Genomic DNA, 22,240 nt, shown 5'->3' with positions numbered 1-22,240 from the left:
ACTTTTACCATTGATTACTTTCACAAAGTCCATCTTTTACCGCCTTCACTGCTATTTCATTGAGACAACAGATAACAAAATGAAACATAAAATATGCTACTCACGATCTGCAACTGCTATTGTTGCAACATATATTTATACATGATCTGATAAAATAATGACTGGAGGGAAATATATAGAATATACATCCATCCGAAGGGTTTGACATTATTCATTGAAGGAAGTTTTGAGTCGGAGACAAAGTCGAGGGATTTAAAGCTACCCCCCCCCCCCCCCCCCCACACACACACACATACACACACAAAAGAGCATTTCTAAGCCCTTGGGGTGAGAACATTTTCAAACATAGTCATCGTTGTTATACATTTCATTGATGAATCAAATCATTGCACGTACAGAACAAAATATTAAGGCCTTGGAATTGTCACAAAGCGTCTCAAAAATTCGTCTGAGCCTGAAGATTGTCTTCCAGCAATCCGACAACCTCCGAAAATTCCTCCTGTCGATTTCGCTGACAAATATACTAGTTGAATCATTATCTGTTGTCAATTACCATCCACATTGATGAGAAAATATTCTCGCGAAGGAAGACATCTGCCACTGAGTTAACAAACAAATGTTCCACTATCAATAACGTTGATCATGTTCATTCAAGTACTGTGCATATTTGAATAACCCACAGGATTGCTATACTTTATTTCATCACTACTATCGCAAGTACTATCACCTGTATAGTATTTCTCTCCTTCGTGCATTGCGAAAGTACGGAATATAACTATTCATACTGCCACTGCTAATACAACATCAACAACAATATGCTACAACTCATATCGCATAGCTCAGTGTCTTCCGGTTCAAAGATAACTTTCCCTAGACATCTGATGAGACATTGCAATATCATCTGCAGTTCATCGTACTTTCTCGATTAACCAATTGCAGTTTTCTGTTGTTGCCGGCAAATCTAATTTTCTTTCCAACGTGATACATCAATTTTTTCTCTAGAAAACTTCTTTGGTTTTTGAAATTCGGAGTCTCTTACAGGGAAACAAGACGAGCTTTCGGCTCCTGTCAACTCTAATTGCCAAATCTGCCTCCAAGTCGAGCCCATTTCCCCCATCGTCGAGCCAAGATAGATCCATGCCCATCAAGGGTCTTGGTTTTTCTTGCCTTGAACCCTAGCATAAATCGAACTTGTTTTCCAGCTTAACAAAACTTTCATCACAGCGTGTGCGGTGTAGGAATACCTGCATGGCTGTGAAGAGACCCAAAAAGCGGGCTAAAATAACGGAAATCTTGGACAAAAAAGGGGGCTCGAGATAAAAAAGCAGCTCTCGGTGTGTTAGCAGACCCAACGATCTGAGTGCGGCACACATCTTTCAACAAGCCGTGGCGGAACAACTTTAGGTAGCGCCCCCGAGCTCCCGGCTGTCTGGTCGTCAGCTCTTCGCTGTCCTCCGAGTGACTGCTGTTTGACGGTATACTCGGACTGCTTCTTGCGGAATGCTTTCAGGAAGGGAGGTTGCCTGTGGGCTAACGGGTCTTGGCTGGCGGCAAGAGGTTCGGGCTCTATGGGGGCATGCAATGAAGTGAGCTGTCATATGGGATACAGGCAGGAAAGGGCGCGGTGTAAAAAGGAACGGTAGAGCATTGTGGGAAGGAAAGGGGAGGGGTCAATGGACTGCGTAAGAGAATTGGAAGGGATTAACAGCTTTAGTCATTGATATTTTTGTTTTTCTATGAACTTTTTTTGGACAGTTTTCAATTGCATTGATGCCTAAAGTATGACACTGCATAACTGCACACTGCATGTGCAAGCTTGATAGTAAATCAGCAATTACATAGCATTGTTCCTAAACCATAACGAACGGTTCAACTTTATATGACCGGTATACGATGAACACAATTCGGTGCGTTTAACAACCACATTATCATTTCAACGCTCAAATAGCATGACATGACAAATTGCTTTTGTTCAATGTCCATCCGGTCACCTCCATATTAAAGTATATAATGTTTGTAACCGCACTGGGACTTATCTATGTCGAGTGTTTTCTTCGAAGTATACATGGTAATGAAAACGAAACAAGTGAGCAACGACAAAGCCCACTTTCCCATAATGTTGTCCAAGGATGATAAAGCTAGCACACATCCATGGATATGGGAATCAGCAACGAGATATTAATAAAAATGCATAAAACTATAAAGAGTGTATGTTAGGGCGGGGGCGTTGAGTAATGGAGGAACCGGTAGAGGGAGGATTGAAAAAGAAAGAAAGAAAAAAAAGGGTCTAGAATCATAGGACAGAGAGTGACGTTGGGAAGCAAGAAATAATGCACCATTGACAATATGAGGCCAACATTTATTTTCTGCACCCTGAGCTACGTTGTGCAGTAAAATGTTATTTGACATTACATTATGTGATAACAGAATATTAAGTATCTTTAAAAAGGGTGCTTTGATAGATAACAGCTTCCAGACATATTTACAGTCGCATAATAACAGAGTTGAGTTCTAATCCATATTTACTAGCACTTCGCATATCTATTGCGATACATATACCTTTAATGGACGATCAATATAGAACGCTCAAATAGCATGACATGACAAATTGCTTTTGTTCAATGTCTATCCGGTCACCTCCATATTAAAGTATATAATGTTTGTAACCGCACTGGGACTTATCTATGTCGAGTGTTTTCTTCGAAGTACATGGTAATGAAAACGAAACAAGTGAGCAACGACAAAGCCCGCTTTCCCATAATGTTGTCCAAGGATGATAAAGCTAGCACACATCCATGGATATGGGAATCAGCAACGAGATAATAATCGAAATGCATAAAACTATAAAGAGTGTATGTTAGGGCGGGGGCGTTGAGTAATGGAGGAACCGGTAGAGGGAGGATTGAAAAAAAAAGAAAGAAAAAAAAAAGGGTCTAGAATCATAGGACAGAGAGTGACGTTGGGAAGCAAGAAATAATGCACCATTGACAATATGAGGCCAACATTTATTTTCTGCACCCTGAGCTACGTTGTGCAGTAAAATGTTATTTGACATTACATTATGTGATAACAGAATATTAAGTATCTTTAAAAAGGGTGCTTTGATAGATAACAGCTTCCAGACATATTTACAGTCGCATAATAACAGAGTTGAGTTCTAATCCATATTTACTAGCACTTCGCATAACTATTGCGATACATATACCTTTAATGGACGATCAATATAGAAAAAGAAAAAAAAAAATAAACCCACCTGAAATTTTGAGAGAACCATCCCAATGACTGTTTACAAAATTAGACTTCTTTAACATCTACATAATGTGATAGACAAATGGAGGAAAATATCATCATATTGTAGTATTATATTCACCATTCACTATCTATTGCAAGGCAAATTACAATCAGAACTTACGTCCTAAAGGATATTATCGATAAGACTGAGAGCGATTCATTGAATTATGCAACACTGGAAAGACTGAAAGTGGGTGTGGATAGCCCCCTCCCACATCCATGAATCCTTGAGTCGAATCACCGCCGAGGTGTGTTGTCTGCTAACATATGACTGGTTAAAAGTAGAAATGAATATGTATAAGGCACTAGAACGCGCCTTTGAGTGGCTGATAGAAGCAGCAAAAAGTTTCTCGATATCTTACCTCTCGTGCCCTCATGACAATTGAATGAAAGTGTAATATCCCATGCACATTGTGGTTAGCAGCTCTGTCATCTCAGAGATTTGTTGCAGAAATTATGGAAAGAATTACAAAACGATATGGGTCTTGAAATTTGTTGGGAAGTTCAAACATGAGACCAAAGAACAAGAGTGGATCACAGACGACGAAAATCGCGAGCTCTTTTTTTTTTCAGAGTAGGCGGAGCCAATGAAATGAATATGCATGACTTCGCTGATTGGCTGCTTCCCACGTGCGAAAGTTTTTCGCGGATCTGGCTGTACACCTGCTTGCCAGAGCAGATACTTCTGTTCCGCTCAGTCCAGCATAGCGTGTCTACTCGAAACGAGTAACTCAATCGCACAAGCTTGAATGAAGTACTGCGTGCTGAAGTAGACTGGCAATTTGGATGTTTTGCGCCACTACATGCCCTTTCCTTCTGAGTAAACTCAAACAGATGTCATAATCTATATCCAGGGAAGACACAATGGAACATATGGACAGGGTCATGGCTGCCGGTGGACCGAAGGACGTTAATAAGAGTCTGGATAATGGAAATACATGCGAAACTGCGCTGAAAAATGTTGCCAGCGAGAGACGGAGCCCCTGCTTTTCGTGTGGAACCGTGTTTTCGTTCCTGTGGGGGATCGCGCTCACCGTCTTGTGCCTGGCTATGGCCATAAATTTGGTCCACACAAATCGCAAAGTGTCCGAACTCAGGCGAGATTTTATTGCGTTGGAGATGGCTGCTCATAAAAAGGTCTCCGACACCAACGTAAGTATCAGTGTGATAATTACCATTCTGTTCGAGGAAGAATGGTGACCTTTATCCATTTTTTTTTTCCTTTGGAACAAGAAACAAATTGGAGATAACTCTTGGAAATGTGACCCGTTACTTTCCTTTTTGTAGGTCGTTTGGTCCATTCATCTTTATGTGGCCTCAATAGCTGCATTTTCTAGGTCAGTCCGTTCAGAGCATGATTCAGTTTTAAGCCCACTCACCAAATGATACTATTTGGCTTGTTTTTCTCATCAAAATTTATTTATCACTTAGAAAAAAATAGATTTAATGTTGGCTCTACCACGGTACCAGGTCAGGGAGCACATGATTTCCTTTCCCCCAGCTGCCACAGATGGGGAAATTCTGCTGTAAATTAACTGCTGTATATTAAACTCCGCTGTCACTCCATCACTGTGAGGATGCTGCAGTTCTTTTATTATACTTATGATTTTCTTCATGAGACAAACGATTATCTGTACCGCTAGTGTCATAGAATTCACAGCGATGGTCAATGTCTTCAAAGTAACATTATACAATGTAGTCTATCACAAAGCTCAAGCTAAATTGACAATTTTATTTCTCATGAAGTTTGTTGTTCATCTTGTTAGCTTCCTCCTTCAACAATTCTTCGTGGTTGTATATTATTCCTACAGACCTGAATTACAGGTCATAAAAGCAATAGTCTAGAATAGTAGAAAGCCTTGTGTGTGGGATTGGCCGTCCATGGTTTCAAGGATGAAAAGGTGTCTAAATAGCATGATGTAAAACACTTCTAACCATGAAAAATATGCTCTAAATATTTATAATTCAGTTTGCATTGGATGAAAAATTTATCAAGCATGTACACATGTTAAAGGGATCATATAGTTTTGGTTGAGACCTAACTTCAGGTTTGTAACATTTTTGGTGAGATAATGAGAAACCTCATATGAAATATGAAAGAGCATGTAATTCCAAGGATTCAACAAGTATTTGATGAGACTTGGTTTTGAAATGGTTGAGATATCCAAAACAGAGCAATCCTAATAAAAGGTGGGACCCACCACTTTTTTTAAGGATCACTTTATTTTACGTTGTTTTTGGATGTCTCGTCCATTCTAAAACTGATTTTCGTCTAATAAACTTAGAATTCCTCTTAGAATGATGTGCTCTGTATTATTTCATAAGTGGTTTCTTGGTATCTTGCAAAAAGTTAAAAGCCCAATCCTCATCTCCACCAATACTATACCATCCCTTTAACTGATTGTATATGTGTAGTCCTATTGAATAACAATGCAATGTTTTCCTGATCACTCAGGAAGGAGGCACTGAATTCTTGATCTTGAGTTCCATGAGAGCCCATGAGCATGATTCTCGCCGAGCAGGAGTTATTGATCATGGAAAAATTCCTGTGAGATAGCTGTCTTGTTTGTTTGTCTCTAGAACTTTCCGGTAGACAGCTCACAGCGAATCCATGAAGGCATCAAGAAACGAGAGACACAATCGCTGTGTAATTGCCCACCAGGTGAGTTTTTTTTTCTCCCTAAAACCTCTCAGCTCATGATTATGTTTGGGGGATTGCTTGTGATTTTCACTGAACAAAAACTCTTATCCATATTTCTAGCACAAATATTCTTGTATGGTCACACAGAGTTCAACAGCATAGCTCCACCTCATTCTCCTTTGCTCAGATATCATGGTACCATTATTTTCTCCCCCCCCCCCCCCCCCCCCCCCAGAAAAAAAAATTAAGCAAGCAGATTTAGCTCCCTCAAAAAGCATGAAAAATAGTGATTTTAACATTTATTGACTATTCTATTTGAAATAGAAAAAAAAAATCAGTATTTCTGTAAAGCAATTGAGATGTTATCAGAGGGACCTCATGAACAGATGAATATTTATTAATGTGCACATTATTTGCAAGTAAATGTATGTTTATATATACACACATATGATATGCAGTATGTCTGTATGTGTGTGTGTGTGTGTGTGAGAGAGAGAGAGAGTGTGCATGGTGCATATGATATGTTGCTTGGATAGGCCTACTGACTTCATTCATAGCACCTTTGAAGGTTCGTGTGCTGTCTAGTCTGCGGTATCACTAAGTACATTTATTTACAATGAAAGGACAGTTTCAGTCATGTCATTGATTGTCATTGTACCACCTTGATGCAATCTGTTGTTTGTCAAGTATTTTTTTCCTGAGTCTGTGCTTGCAATGTCTTTTTAAAAAATATCTTTGTGATGAATGTGAGGGACCTGATCCAGGTATAGAGTCCTAGAGCTAAAAAAAAAAAAAAACACCTAACAACAACCCCCAAACAGTTGATTTGCTCAAATATTGCCTGGAGGTTGACAAGCCATTGTTTGCTGTAAAAAAGATTAACTTTCAAGTCAAACATGCATACTAAATGTCAGTTACAGAAGGCAAAAGACACATCAGGTACAGGTATTAATTGACAATGTAATTTTGTCTTGCCTTTTAAAATTCGGTTAAAAGTCTTCATTGTGTTAAAGCGCAACAATCAGTGAAAAGAGAAGAACAGATAATGTCATTGTTGCAGTTTACCAATCCCATTGTGAATGTGTAGCAACATGACTGTGCAGTTAATTGCATTTATACCATATTAAACAAGTCATCAAAAAAATTCAGTGCCAGAAATCGTAATCACAGTGGCATTGTTCAAAGGAAATGGCCTATTACCAATACCAGCAGATTGTGATAAAACACAGAGTGCTGCAAAATTTCATCATGCCTTGCTTCTGAACTACCAGTACTGTTGCTGGTAATGTCATACAAGTTCATCACACCCCGTAAATGAAGTTCAAAGCTGAACATGGCCTGAAATATAATCAGCACAGAAATTACTTTAGGCCTACGTGGAAGTTGAGGTTAATTGAAAAGAGAAGAAGAAGCAAGCAAAAGTTGTCGAAAAACAGTCCACGTACCAGAGAAGGCCAATAGTGAATGGTGTTCCAGGGGTCTCAAAGACCGTTTCTTTTTCGTTGCGAAGGTTGGAATTGCAAATATGGCGGGCACGTTATTAGCCCCTAATCAGCCCAGGCGTTCCCGGCCGGCCTCCGCAGCAGAACTGTCGGTGGCTTTGCCCCTGTCTGGCTGGCCCGGGTCTTCTAACAAGCTAATTAGAATTAGATTACGTACAAAGCAGCTAATCTGACTGTGGGTTTTCTGATCTACCCCCGTGTGAAGTGCAGTATACTGTAACCGAGGGCAGATCAGACTGTGATGCTCTACCAGTCTGTTTTGGTCTGGAAAGTTTGAAAGGTCACCATCCCTGGGGGTATGATTTGATGTAACTTCTGAGAAAAGCCTCTAATGACACGAGAGTTAACATCCTCTAAGCCTATTATGTTTTCCACAAGAAGTGCTTATGTTCTAGTCTACTGCTTCAGTAAACCTCAATTTGTTTGAATATCCTAGGAGAAAACTGTGAATTGGTATGATTCATGATTTCATTTTCTTTGAAAACTGTCCATATAATAAGATTATGTGGCATGCGGATTATGTACACATTACATAACATGTGTATGAAAATAGATGAAATCCTGTGAAATCTTAAATGGGCCTCATCTTTCAACGTTGAGGCCATATTGTTGTACACTCTACATGATGATAGATGGCAGTAAAGCTGGTCAACATTAACCTTGATGTGTGGTAATTAATATGTTTTGGATACACAAAAGGTTTTTTAAAAGTGTGCCTTTGATCCAGTGTCAAAGGTCAGGGAAGGTCAATGCTGAGGTTAGCATTTACATTGTAGATCCAGAGAGAGAAGAGAGTGAGAGAGTGAGAGAGAGAGAGAAAAAAAGAATTGGCCCAAATCAAGTAGGTTCCTAAACAAAACAAAGTCTCTCTAACCATGTTATGGTGCTGTATTCGTTGAATATGTATACAAATGAGATGCTGTTGAAAAAAGAAAATATATTCTTTTTTTAATGTTCTCTTGAGGTATCATACTTTTCCTAAAGTATGGATACAGATTATTTCTATATTTTTCAACAATAGGTGTTGTTATGATTCTGGAAAGTATAATGTACATATCCCCCCCCCCCCAAAAAAAAAAAAAAAAAAAAGATGGTGAAAGAACAGAGTGAAGAAAATAAACTTACAAACTTTGACATTGGCATTATGGCAAAGGCATAGATTGTAATGTATCCATGTATCTATCTCCCACGCCAAAACTGCCCACTTTGTAACAAGTCAGGAGGTGATGGGTGGGGGATGTGGGAACAGATTACATTTGTGCTTTGTCCACCAGGGAGCCTCTGTGGCATAAGTTACGTTCAGACGGCAGGCCCTAACCTCGAGGTTAGGAAACCTCGAGGTTTAGCTCTTGCCCCCTAACTACGAAGTGTGTCCACACGACGAATCTTAACCTCGAGGTTACGAAACCTCGAGGTTAAGCTTCTGCCCTCCGTAACTACGAGTGGGTCCCACTCGATGTTAAAACCACAAAACCGGAAGTTTCAGCCCACACTGCCAACAAGGCGTCTATTTATTCTTTAGTCCAAACCTGTCGGACTCGCTTACAGGTACTCTTTTTCTCTGTCATGGTATGCAGAGATAGCACTGCACTGATGACTTTATGCCTTTATGAAGATATTCGTCGAAAACATTTTTTTTTTTTTTTTAGCGTTGGAGAAGAATATAGAATACAGTAGCGAGTTCGATGTGTTCAGTTTCAGAGATCAAGCGCATGGGAAGAAAAGATGATGTTGTGTCGTGCGTCATAGGTTTTTCACGTGTAGTGTATTTGTGGTGTACGTTTGGGAGGTTGACCCGGAAGCAGAGGGAAATTGTGGGGGCTGGAGTTTACGGCGAGGTCACTCTTAACTTCGAGTTCGTTGTCTTTTGTGTCCACACGGTGCTTAACTACGAGTGGGGACCCCCCGCGGCTCGTGGTTAGAGCGCTAACCATAAGATTTCTCGTGGCTCGAAACATCGAGCAAACCTCGAGGTTTGCTAACTACGAGTGCGTCTTCACGGTCCCTAACTACAAGCTCTAACCTCGAAGTTTCCTAACTTCGAGGTTAAGGGCTCCCGTCTGAACGTAACTATAGACAGTTTGCTATCTGTTTGCGTAGGAAGGGTATATGTGTGACAGCAAGCCTGGGGTGCCTAAACATTCTCCATTGTCCGGAGGACAAACACCACCCCCTCCTGATGTCTCAAACACAGTTGACACAGCTGATGAAGGCTCATTGTAACAGATTTGAACAGGGTTTAGCTCTGACTGGCTACAATGTGAATGGACATGGTTATATGCTTACTCTGGTGGGTAATGACATCATAGATAAACAGGACTGTGGTGAAGGAGCAATGTCTTGAAACTGGAGATCTCAAAGTGCTTCAAAAGATTATTCAAGTATGAGGTTATAAGTGTACGGGTAGTTAAAATTACTAGTATTGTTATGTTTGTCATTCATAATTCATTTCATTCATTAATTGAAATCACTATGTACAGAGATTCACAAGTTTTTAGGTCATTTTGATGGTCATAATTCAATTTAATTGATTTGTTCATTCAATTCCCTTTTTATTTTCCTTTCCGATCAATTTCAGAGATGAATGATGTAACATTTTTAGTGACTTCCAGACTAGTTGCCACCATTTGACATTTTTTTAAACATATTTTTTATTTTGCTTGTTTTTTCATCTATAATTTAGGGGAACACAAATATAAATTTGTGAATATCGAATACATTACAATACTCTTTGTGAATAGATTGATGCTATTTGCACAGTCAGCCGTCTCTAATCAAGTCACAAAGTTTTGAAACAGATGTTCTCTGCTAATTCTCAGCATTGGTCTGCAAACCATATTAAATGAACACATAGAACTTATCACGACTGATGTGATGCTGTCTCCTTCTGAGAAGAGCCCAGGTTTCGATGCAAGGAAAGTTTTAATGACATTAAGTAATCCTTTGATTACCTGCGAGTTAAAGAGGGCGTGGCACTGTTTGGGAGCATTGTGCCGCACCCTTGTGAACCGCTCACACCTCTCTTTCCCAGCTTAAACCCCTCAACCATCGACTCCTTTCTTAATAAAATCCAATATTCCCAGGGTTCACAACTTAAGTTGCCACACCTCAATATGATATTCCTCTGCTCAGGAATAAGTCTTGCTTCCAGACTCGGGGGGATTTTTTTCTTTACTTACCTGGACTTAGATCCTGTCAAATTTACTATAAATGTACACCATAGTTTTAGAGGGAAAGACTAAAGGCTTTGAATATTTCTGCTCCCCTGTTAATGCTGTCTGTGATTGGCTGGGTAGATAGTCTCTTTTCAAGGCAGCTCTGTGCCTTCACAAATGTGGTGTGAACACACCATGAATGCATTGAACGCAGACTGACTCTCAGAGTCTCAGGAAGTGGCATATGTCTGCATTGCATGGAATGGGACAACTGTGACAGGATGAAATACCGTGCCCCAGTGGTGGAGCAATCCATCATTCTGAAATATGCTTTGCTGTGGCATGAATTCTTGATACTGACTTACCCACAGTGATATTTCCATCTCTCTGCAAAGAAAAACTTTTACAGCAATATTTTTATGTGCACACCAATGTGTGTGTGTGTGTGTGTGTGTGTGTGTGTGTGTGTGGAGGGGGGGGGGGAGACTTCTGTTCTGGGACCTCCTACCATAAGAGTTTGCTTTACTATAGATTCCCCCACCCCTCCCCCATGTCATCTTTATATTAATTTTCAAATATAGATATGGCATACTCCAGACTAGTTTAAGTGTATTATGCAAGTTTTGTGCAGAGTTCAATCTCTGTAGCCCTATATACAGGATTTTCACATTTCAACTGTTGTTTGATATGTAGATGTACCTTACAAATGAAATTTGTGGAAAACTTAATAAATGAATTGAAATCAAATGAAATGGGAGATGATGACATCATTTGGCCTATCCCATTTGCTTTTTAAACAGGTTGTTACCAAAATCACTGTTTTGTGAAAACATGCACAATTCGGTGATTCCATTTTTGTAGGCCTATTTAAGTCCATGGTGTCCTGTCCAATTTGAGTGGAACTCTTGTTGTTCTGTTGTTTACTTTGCTTATGTATGATGATAGTCAATTTGAATTAAATTTTGGGAAATTCTCTTCAATTAAAAAAAAAAACAGACTCATGTGTGCAGTACAGGAAAAATACAATGTTTGCTTGTATGCTTGCTTAAATTACATTCCCTCATTTACAACTATGAAAAGACCCCTCCCCCCATAAAAAGAAATAAAGAATGAATTATTTTCTAGTTGAGCCGTCGGAAAAATGGAAACATAGCACTAAAAGCTACTTGATGACATAGGATTCTTTAGGAAGACAGAGAGAATGACACACGGTTGATAAGATTGACCCTTTGGAATGACTCCACAGGTATTCAATGAGCAGAACTCAATGTAGAGGATACATTTGTATTTGTGCACTTGACCTGCGTTTTGTTATCAGTGATAATTCTCTTTGTGAGTACCACTATCACTGCAGACCTGTGTGCCCTTCATACCACTATCAGTTATATACTTCCAGTGGAACTTCTTGTATCACAGATTGATAAACAGGTGTTTTTTAGATGAGTTCATTGTATTGCATTACATGTGTATACATTAGGAAAAAAAAACTTAAACAAGAAAGAAACTTACAGTATATTACACTTGTACAGTTGCTTGTAGGAAGGCTAAGTTCATGCACAAGGGAGAAAGAAATATATTGTAAGTATGATGGAATAAATGGGGATATCAATACCTCACAATATATATAGCATGAGGTGCTGTGATTCCATCCGCAGTATTTGTTTGTGTGTTTGTGTATTTCAAATGGCGCAACTACAATGCACAAGATTTAAGATAATCACAAACTCATCTTCATTTGCATCAATCACTGCTCCCTTGAATATAGGTAGATATGGTTAGAACCAGGCTGTCATTTTCAGTTACGTAAAGTGATTTATTTACAAAATAGGATTTTTTGTAGTTTGATTAATTTTTATCAGATTAGTCACAGTGGTAATGTGAGATTTAGGCCCTAGATCTTTTTGGTATTGTCAAAATATGTTAAAAGGAACCAGCATAACATATTCTAAAGAATATGCCCTCCCCCTTGAATGTTGGAATTCAAGATGATTTTGTCACATTTTCTTGTCAGAGGTGATTTGTTGTTGTTTTCATAGCATGCAGGTAATTTTTTGTTTGTTTGACAGATTCCGTAAACTAGCAGCCCTGTAATGCAAAACTGTACAGGAATCTTTGAAGAGACACTGATTCCCCAGAAAATTGCATCAAAAATATGAAGTTTAGAGGCAATCATCTTTACCTCACAGTGCCAGTTCTATGTGCGTGAAATTCTCCGACTCATTTTAGATACAGCTGACCACTACCACTATGACTACCTTTCCAATTCCAATCTCAAGTTACTTTCATATATCTCAATATTAAAAACAGCGTATGTTAAAAATGATAAATACACAACATGTAAGCACCAAAACTGCAAAACACAGTTTAGCCTTTAGGTGAAACAATCACATGAATGTACAAAACTACAATACCTCGATATGAAAATATTTGGTCAATTCACAGCGTCATTGGTGATTATCATCTTGCAAAGTCAAAAAAGAAAACTACGATGGGGCATACATAAATGAAAGCTTTTGCAATAATGGGTTACCTACAAAAGTATGGGGTGAAGACTAGTAAGCACTGCCAAGTACACTGCACTAGAAAGGGGACAGCTTGTGAGGGAGAGGGGGATAAACTTACACCTGCTTTCTACACTCTCATTTCTAAAGGCCCCTCAGAGACCCATCAAATTATGCAGCAAAATTTTTCCCCAGACACCTCCACCCCTGATTGTACTTCCTACCAAAAATTTTTGATGAAATGGCTGACGTTCTCAGAAGGGTCAACTTACTTTGCCTCTCAAAACAGAAATGCCTGAGGAAACTGGGGAAAGTAAACTCGAGATTTTTGTATTTACATTGCCTTTACTTTTAGTAAAAGTGATTGTTATGTTAAGCATGGAATCATGTTTCAGGCAGTGAATATACTTACAGTATTCTGTTGCATTATTTGTATAGCTCTGCATTAGTAGGTTTTTGCTTACAGAAATGGACATGCAAGAGTTTCATTGGGAGTCTTATTAGCACAGGAATGTAATGAAGATAACCCCGATCAGAGTTATTTTCCTTTGTCAGTTTGTATTCAGCTTGTCATTGAAATGTGTATATTGCATGACAAACATTCCATGAGTGATGTTTGTGTGATTATAATGTGTTCATTTGTATCTTTTTTTTTACCATGAGATGAAAAGGAATCCGTGGGACTCTATCACAGAGTGACAGATCGATTAATCTTTCTCTTTCTCATCTCTCATTTAATCGGAATTTAACTGGGCATATGCATTATGTTGAACCATGCTCTGTCATACCTGCAATCAATGATGTATTGCTGATATGAAATACCTCTGAAATTTTGAAAATACACTGAAAAAGTAGTACCATGGTATCTTTATTTCTCAGGGACATATTACACGTAACAGGCATAGGGCATGCACGTACCTTGTGTTCTTGCTGTGCATTTATACCATTTTTTTTTTCTTTGGCTTCATTTCAAGTGAATTCAAGAAGTATACAAATTCTTTTGGCAATCTTTACTTGTCAATAGAAAGTTTTTGAATTTTGTATTCACTTCGCCTATTATGCCTAAGTTTTGTGCCGTTTCCATTGAGTGTGAACAATTGTGTTATTGTACTTGGTAGGAAATGAGGAAAGGTTTTACAATATTGTGACCCCCAATGGCTGCCTTCAATAAAAGTCAAATCGCTGTCAAAACATTTAGATTGAAAATAGTGAGAAGGAATTAATGTTCAGACAGGCCGCTTGCAATAGAAGTTTTGCCGATGTCTGAAACAGTGTGCACGCAGCTGTGGCATGCTCTGAGCTTTGCACACTTGAAATTATGAAAGAAAGTGGACAAAAATACCAACCCTAGATTGCCCATTTTTTCCTCTCTTCTTCCTTGGTTGTCAACTGGGATGAAAATGATGTTATGTGACAGTTAATTGCCTCAAAGCTGTGCGCATGTTCTCTGTGGGGTTCTGTATGTGGGAGAAAACTTTCAAGGGAATTTTCCAGACTTCTGGTGAAGCTTCATTCATTCACCCAATCCCTCGAGGATATCCCGTGAGAAAATCTCAAGGGTGTTGAATTCTGTGAAAAACCGCAAAGCAGACCAGCAGTTCGCCGTCTTGATCGCTCACGACGACATGAAGTCTACCGGCTCGATGGACAAAAAGTACTTGCGCCATACTTCGTTTTTGTATGCCGGTGTTGATGTTAAGCAGTGAATGATATCTGTGACTGTGTTGTATGTTTTCCTACGTGGACAGATACTTACTTCACAAGTTTCTGTATCATCAATCTCCCATATTTTCCCCGAGGAGCAATTTCATTTTCATTTCAAAATCTACCAACAAAGTACACGACAAGTTCGAACAATTTAAAGAAAAAGACGGCAGTATAAAGATGGATGTGAAATGTTCTTCTCATGTGTCATGTGAAATTCAGGTTTCCTTTTTCTGGTGATGAAGCCATGCACTGTGTTTTTTTTTTTTTAACTGCATGGAACATTCATGAAACATGAGAGTTACAAAAATGAAAATAGAGTGTTAGAGGAACAGAAACTAGCACAGTAAAGTCACACAATATGGTGGAGGTTTCAGTACAATAATTGGACCAAAACAAAGAAAGTTAGATAAGAATCTAAATATTGCATGTTTTGATTGAATAGTGAAGTCAGTTATAAGGACATGGTGCATATTAGCTGGAGTGATGTTATCAAACCACCACTTCACCAGTAATGTAGATGGTGAACTAATTATTATCAATATCATGTTTTTGATCTGTAATTCAGCAACTACTACCCTTTCTGCAGTTCACATACTGTACATGTTTTGGGAAACGAGCGACAAGAGATGATCAACCTTTTGTAATCTGTGCTTGTCTACAATACTGAGATACATGCAAGTAGGCGCAACTGTTTCCTACACAACTTTTGAAGTGTGGCATATTAGTAAGTACACAAAGACAGTCTCAGTCTCCTGCATTCAACAGAATTTTACCATATTTGATATGAAAATGATGATGACTTTCCCATAATTTCGTGGGTTTGCCACTCGAGAGAAATCCTCAAAATGTCCCTAATCCAATTTTCGACATGTTTGTAAAATGCAGCAGAACTTAGTGGCAAAAGTACATTTATCAATATGAATGCACTTAGTGAGTGTGCTGGGTTCATGCAGGGAGGTGGAAAAGGTTTTTCTATTGCCAACCATGGTTCATGTAGCATGGAGCGTGGAGATCAGGCCCAGGGGATCACATTTCATGTGGCATCAAGGATTAGTGTTTCCTCATGATCATGATGTATGAGAAGGAATCAAGGAATAGGAAACGATGAGCCTGGAAAGAGAGATATCATTCGAGGATCTTGATGTGCTTTATCTACTCCATCATAATCACATGGGGGTGGGGGGAAGGGAAGGAATGAGGCAGATTTAAGATGCTGCATGTTTCTCTTCTTGCCCCCCCCCCCCCCCCCCCCCCCAAAAAAAAAAAAAAAAAAAAGGAAGATGGAGTTTCCTCCAAGCAACCACTAGAAAACAGTTCTTCTGACTGTGAACTGCAATTCACCATGTGCAATTACCTCTGTGTAACATTTATGTAATCTGTTGGTGCATGCAATGTGCTGTTGTACTCACAAGAGGCAAAGGTAAATGTAAACTTGGGATGGGGGGGGGGGGGGGAGGGGGCATAGTTGGGTTATGTTACGATGCTTGGGGGGAAAGTATCACCTGTGAGCATTACCCTGCAGGCAGGGAACTCCAACCTGACAACATTTCAGGTGCACGCATGAGGTGAGGTCAAAAGGACAAGTCTGAACTATTTGCAGTGGGTGTTGTATCATGGTTATGATCCGAGTTGTTTACAAACAATATGCCGTTTATTCAAGGATATCATAGCTGTGGATAAACAGTTATTAGGGTGTATCATATTTAAAGAGGTAATTCAATGGAAGTTCAACAGTGGTTCATTCTTCAAAGGTCTCCCATAGAACATCAAAGAATTCCATCATGCTGCTCAGTGGCAAGATCCACACTTCATTATCTTTGCTGTCGAGATGATGTTAGCCGAGAGCTGATGATGTTGACTTTATTTATTTTCCATTCTTAATTCATACTTCCACTGCACTTCTTCACCCACTGGTCTATAATGTAAACTATATGCAGGCGAAGAAAGCAATACTTGTAAAACTCAAAATTTTCATGTGCATGAAACTTACACAAATTCTGCAAGGAGCCAAGATTCTGAAAGTTAAATGCACACTAAAGTATCTTTTTTTTTTAAAATACACTATGCATTGAATGCCAGTGGCACAATTTCATGATGTGATAAAGGCTGTTGGCTCCAATTTGCAAAAGTTTTATGCCACGAATGTTTCTTTTTTTTTTTTACAGTCAGCTTGTGATGGATGGTGATACTGAGATGTATTGAGCTTCAATCATGTAGCAGGCTTTTACTTTGGTCGTCATCTAGTGATTACAAACATACATAGCACCACCCACTCATTATTTTTGTCAGTCTGCTGACAGACTAGAATGGATGGATTAGAGTTGAGACAGACCGCGCTTATCACTTTGATGAAACAACCCCTCCTGACAAAGAGGATTTATTTACTGGAGTGATTAACCCTGTTTGCATAGACTATCAATATTTGTGCCTGGCTGTTCTGTCACAGCAAATTGCCTTGTTTGCGCTTGGAAAAGTTTTATGAGCTGGAGTTACAGGGTGAAAGTACGTCAGGGTCCAGGTCGGGGCAGTGCTGGTCGCAGTAATGATAAAGATGTTACAAGCTGTTAAAATGTGTAGTTTTTCCTTATCGAATACAAATTTTTTCTAAACCAGAAGTTTTTGTTTCTGTATTTAAATTTGGTGTGGGAAGGTTAGTGTGTGGAATTTTGACATTGGGGATGGATTGGGGGGGGGGGGGGGGAATGAAGAAGGGGGAGAAACCTCAAAATGCAAGAAGACCATCGGAAATGAGGCTTGTCACTGCCATTACTTCATGATTAGTGCAGCATCTCTTTTGTACAACAGAAGAAAAAAGTAATTTCTCCCTGCAATTCTACTGAAGATGTCAGAGAAGACAATTGTGTGCAATCCCAAAACAGTGGAATCCAGTGACTACATGTCCAGTCAAGAAAACTCAGGTTTTTTTTTTTTGGGGGGGGGGGGGGCATGCACCACTTGGAAGAGTTGTAGTCGTGTAACCATCAGTGGCTGTTGAAGGATACACTGATAGGATGCACATTCAAACATTTGATTTGTTATGTCTGATAGCTGTAACTCATATATTTCATTTCCTTTCATTTCATTTATTTATTTTCATTTCAGCAAAGATGCTCATTTTCAACAAATAATTTATTGTTTGTGTGATTTCACTATAAAAGCTTTCACTTGGTCTGCCCTTTCCTTAAAGGCAGCCGATCGCCATCCCTGATGGTACGTAAACTCCGAACGACCGAAGTTTGTGCATGCAATTGCGCAATGCCAGACTCGGTGCTATGTGTATCCATAAACGTGTGGGACAATGCTGCCACTGAGACACGTGTGTGTGTGTGCGTGTGTGTACGCATCATACACAAATATTGTCACCGCGAGCTGCGGTGATTGGAGGAGAGAGGCCAGAAGACGTGTGTGTGTGTGTGTGTGCATGTGTGTGAACGCATCATACACAGATATTGTCACCGCGAGCTGTGGTGATTGGAGGAGAGAGGCCAGAAGACGCGTGGCTCTTTTGGCCTCTCTTCATGCGCATGCGCACTGAGTGTGTGCGTCCATTCGGAAGCTCACGTGGCTCGCTCGGACAGCCATTTTGGGTTAGGAGATTAGCACAGAGAGCGCTCTTGTAGCCTACGTGTTTTGTTCGCTGACCCATTGAGCCAGCGCTATTCTCATTCGGGGTCACTACATTTGATACAGAATAGGGGAGGCAGCGTGTTGCATTCGTCTCCGTGCCGCACAAACCACTCGCCACGACTGAGTGCCTTTAACCCGTCGAGGACGGTTTGTTTTGCTACAACACGCATTTCCCATAGACGCTTGCCCGAGCCTATACTTGGGACTCCTCAACGGGTTAACGCATGTCATAGGGCCTAAATAAGAACTTGACCTTTGACAACATGTGAGGTAAAACTGTGTCCAGGTTAAGAATATCACTTCAGATGCATGCTTGAGTTTGCCATATTTTGTCAGTTAAGGACCAGAAGAGAGCAAGTTCCACAGATGGTACGATGCTACAGTATAAACACTTTAATGCTTGTTTGGTAGAGATTCCACAATGCCTCTTCTCCAGTTAGATGTTAGAGGAAGGTCCATTGAGTAGTGCTCTTTGCACTCACCCTGCGACAGAAAATCTCACAAATGAGAGGAATGTTCTTGCAGACATTTCTCCAAGCATATGGCTGTGTTTTTCCATTCTGAGGCTAGCGTGGCAGCAGGGGGTCCAGGGGATATGGGGTTCATGGCCACTTGTTGCTCCTCAAACTTTGGTTGCTAGGCAACGCGAGATGAAGTCCTCCAGAAGACCTCTCACGCAGAGATGCTACCGTCCACTGATTAAAGGTTGTATCACAATTACATCAGACGTCACGTCAAAACTCACCCGATATGACCTTCGGTTGTGAAGTGATGAGCCCAGCCCAACCCCCAGACTTTTTCAGGCTCTGGAGAACCGAGAGATGTGTCAGACTTGGGGAAAATGAATGTATCTTTTGATTAAAAATGGCACAGGTGCAATTCTTAAAGAAAGAAAGAGAACATATCCTCATTTAGGTTCAGGTCAACTCACATCCTATTTTACGAGATGGAAGTCATGATGAATAAGATTGAGAGGTCTGAGGAATCAGTTACCAGATGGCTTGCACTCCAAGGAGAAATAAATGGTGGCAATCTTCTTCCATGCAGCTCACTTTTTTGATCCATGATTTTTATAACCAAAGGAGGGCATTTGGCAAATTTTCAAGAGGAAAAACATTAATCTGAAGGCAGCTGGCAAGGGAGCAAGATTTTTTTTTTTTTTTTTTTTTTGGTGCCACTTGCCAGAATGCGGAGAATGGGACAAGAAGAAATAGAAAGTATGTTGTTTAAGTGGATATCTACTGTCTTTTGAAAAATGGTTCATTTATGAGGTTTGCAGGTCATTTTTTTAAGGTCTTCCACACACTCGATTTTTATCATTCTTCATATAAGTGTCAGTGCCATTATGCTCATCATATGAAGAATGTTGGAGAAGGAGACTTAATAATTTCAAGTCTACCACAACAAGAAGGGAACATACACCAGGCTGCCTGTAAAACAGCTATGCTGTACAAGATATGTAGGCTTGCTTTTATATAAATCGAATGATAGAACCATGTCTCAAAAGACCTAGACAAACATAGTTTGAAACACATTCCTCAGGATGCTGCATTTATCTAAGAATCCTATGATTGGGATATGGAAGTTGAAACTGTACAGCTGCTTTGTGTGCCATTTGACCAACTATGATAAGCTGCACGATCTAAACATGTTTAAAAACAGCTTTGCATTTACATATATCTATTTTGCAGGAAGGCATTTGTGACTCAAACACATTTGAAATTACCCTTTTATTGGCATTTCAAATCAGCATTTCTAACCAAGAATGAAAACATGGTTGCATTTCTCTGCCACTGGAAAATGCGTTAAACATGTTTAGAATGGTGATTATACACATCTCAGAAAATATGTAGATGAATGCACCCACAGTCATTTATCCACCTGTATCAGCTAGAATGGTGAAATGTAGCTCACTGAGTTTGGCTTAGAGGGATTGATTAACCTTGACTTACCAGGATCTTGGGACTGGAAGGGCGGAGTGAAAATTAACCCTCTTTGGGCAATTAACTTTGAAATGCTATTGATACCTCTTGAGTGTTGACCCAGTGGTATTGACATGGTTAATGTGAGGAAATTTCTTTCAATATTATTTTTCATGTTAGAGTGAGATGTGATTTCCCCTACTGCACCCAGGTAATCACAATGTTAATGTCATTTCCCCAGTGTATCCACGGCTCCCTTGCTTGGTAGTCCAGGACACATGTTTCCACAATGTTTTGTGTACTTTGCCAACTGTTGTGACAATATGATGGTATTACACAGGTAGTCACTCTTATTTTGGAAGGCATCATGGGGGTTCTTGAACGGAAACAACTACATCGAATCATAGCGTGATGAATCGTGGGGTTGGCACATCGCAGCATTCCATTCAAGGTCGAAGGTCATCGTTTAGACCAAGAACATAACGGTTTTGTCTCTTTCATTGTCTGGATCAGGATTTGAACTTAGAATTGTATACTCAGTAGCCCTCTCTTTGCAATGTGATGTGATGTTTTTAACTGTTGTGCTGTTGCCATGACGAATGGTGACCTTCTTTGAGCAATCAATTAGCACTTTGAGTGGTAACTTCCTCCGGATAGTATACAAAAGACACAAAACTTCAGCAAAATTTGTTTGCCTTGTAATATTCACTACTGTAGCTGTCTTTGAATTGCTGAGGTGCCTGTCCTTTGGAGTAGATTTTATGTATTACTTGAATTAAATGCCTATGGTTCATCAGATAAGAACATGGTGTCCATGTTTGCTATGGGAAACAAAATCTCCCCTGTGTTTTCCTGATTATCAGTTGTTCTCATTTATGTTTTTTCAAAGGATTTACAATTAGGATTAAATTCATGTATAGTCCAAATATTACTAATTTTGTTCAATAGTATACATCAATTTTTGCACACTGAAATAAAACACAACCCTGAATCTTTGATATTCAATTCTAGAGATGATGATTTTATTCTTTCAACCGGTAAAAAGGTATCAAGGGAAATGAATATTGATTTTATGTGCACTAATGAGGAATATCATTTGACTTTCAGAAAATTTAACTAAAACTTGTATCAGCCAGTTCAATGTAGACCATGTTCTGTCTTATAGACAATTTTTCTTAAAACATCAAGTGGTAGCTTTGATATCAGATTCTTTGACCAAATTCTCATTCGGAAGTGAAAACAAACAAACTTGATTTATAAAGTGGGTTCAAGAATGTAGCCAATTGGAAGTGCTGAAATGAGTCACGTGTGCGCTCATGATTTTCTTACATGCATGGCCGTGCAAAAAGTGTGCAACGAAAAGTCATAACAGCACGGCGTGTTATCCTATGGGTCATTGCAGAGAAAGCGTAACTGCTCAGTCACTGACGTCACAATGTTTACACTCATAGTGCACACTCAATCAGTTGTTACAAGTGCGTCGCGTGCTACTATACGCGCTGTCAATCCTGTAAACAACTTCTAGTTCGGGCTGCCAGCCGGCCTCGCCTTTCTTGTGCATAACATGTGTGGCGTACGTATACTCTTATACGTACTTATGTGTGCGGGATTTCCGAGTGCGACGTGCGTAAATGTTTGGGAGGAACATCTTCGGACATCTTGACTTTTGAGTGAGTGCTACATATAGCTGACTGGTATTGACCCACAAAGGTACATGAAAAATGCTGTTAGTTTTCGACCCATTTTATAAATCAAATAATACACAGGTTTAAGTTCGTGACGTTAGTGGAGATGCAGCTCACTCTCGGGTATTTACAATGTAGTGCAACATGCACTCGGCTTCGCCTCGTGCATGTTTCACAATTGTAAATATCCTCGAGTGCGTTGCATCTCC

The 22,240-nt window shown here is 39.6% G+C and overlaps 1 protein-coding gene across 2 annotated transcripts in view; it reads left to right on the top strand.

The window, feature by feature from the left end:
• Positions 1 to 4,003: 4,003 nt before the first annotated feature.
• The window catches only part of LOC139743879 (uncharacterized), a 159,187-nt gene continuing 140,950 nt past the window's right edge, over positions 4,004 to 22,240 (top strand). For both annotated transcript variants that reach the window (XM_071654341.1, XM_071654343.1), the window contains exons 1-2: positions 4,004 to 4,443; positions 5,872 to 5,953. In XM_071654341.1, coding sequence (XP_071510442.1) covers positions 4,156 to 4,443; positions 5,872 to 5,953 — 370 coding nt within the window. In that variant the 5' untranslated portion in view covers positions 4,004 to 4,155. The remainder of the gene's footprint in view (positions 4,444 to 5,871; positions 5,954 to 22,240) is intronic.

Source organism: Diadema antillarum, unplaced genomic scaffold (assembly GCF_040938485.1).
Source record: "Diadema antillarum isolate AM-2024a unplaced genomic scaffold, OU_Dant_1.0 seq00001118_RagTag, whole genome shotgun sequence".
Lineage (NCBI taxonomy): Eukaryota > Metazoa > Echinodermata > Echinoidea > Diadematoida > Diadematidae > Diadema > Diadema antillarum.
The sequence above is the reverse complement of the archived record's forward strand: the minus strand, read 5'-3'. Positions and strand labels throughout refer to the sequence as shown.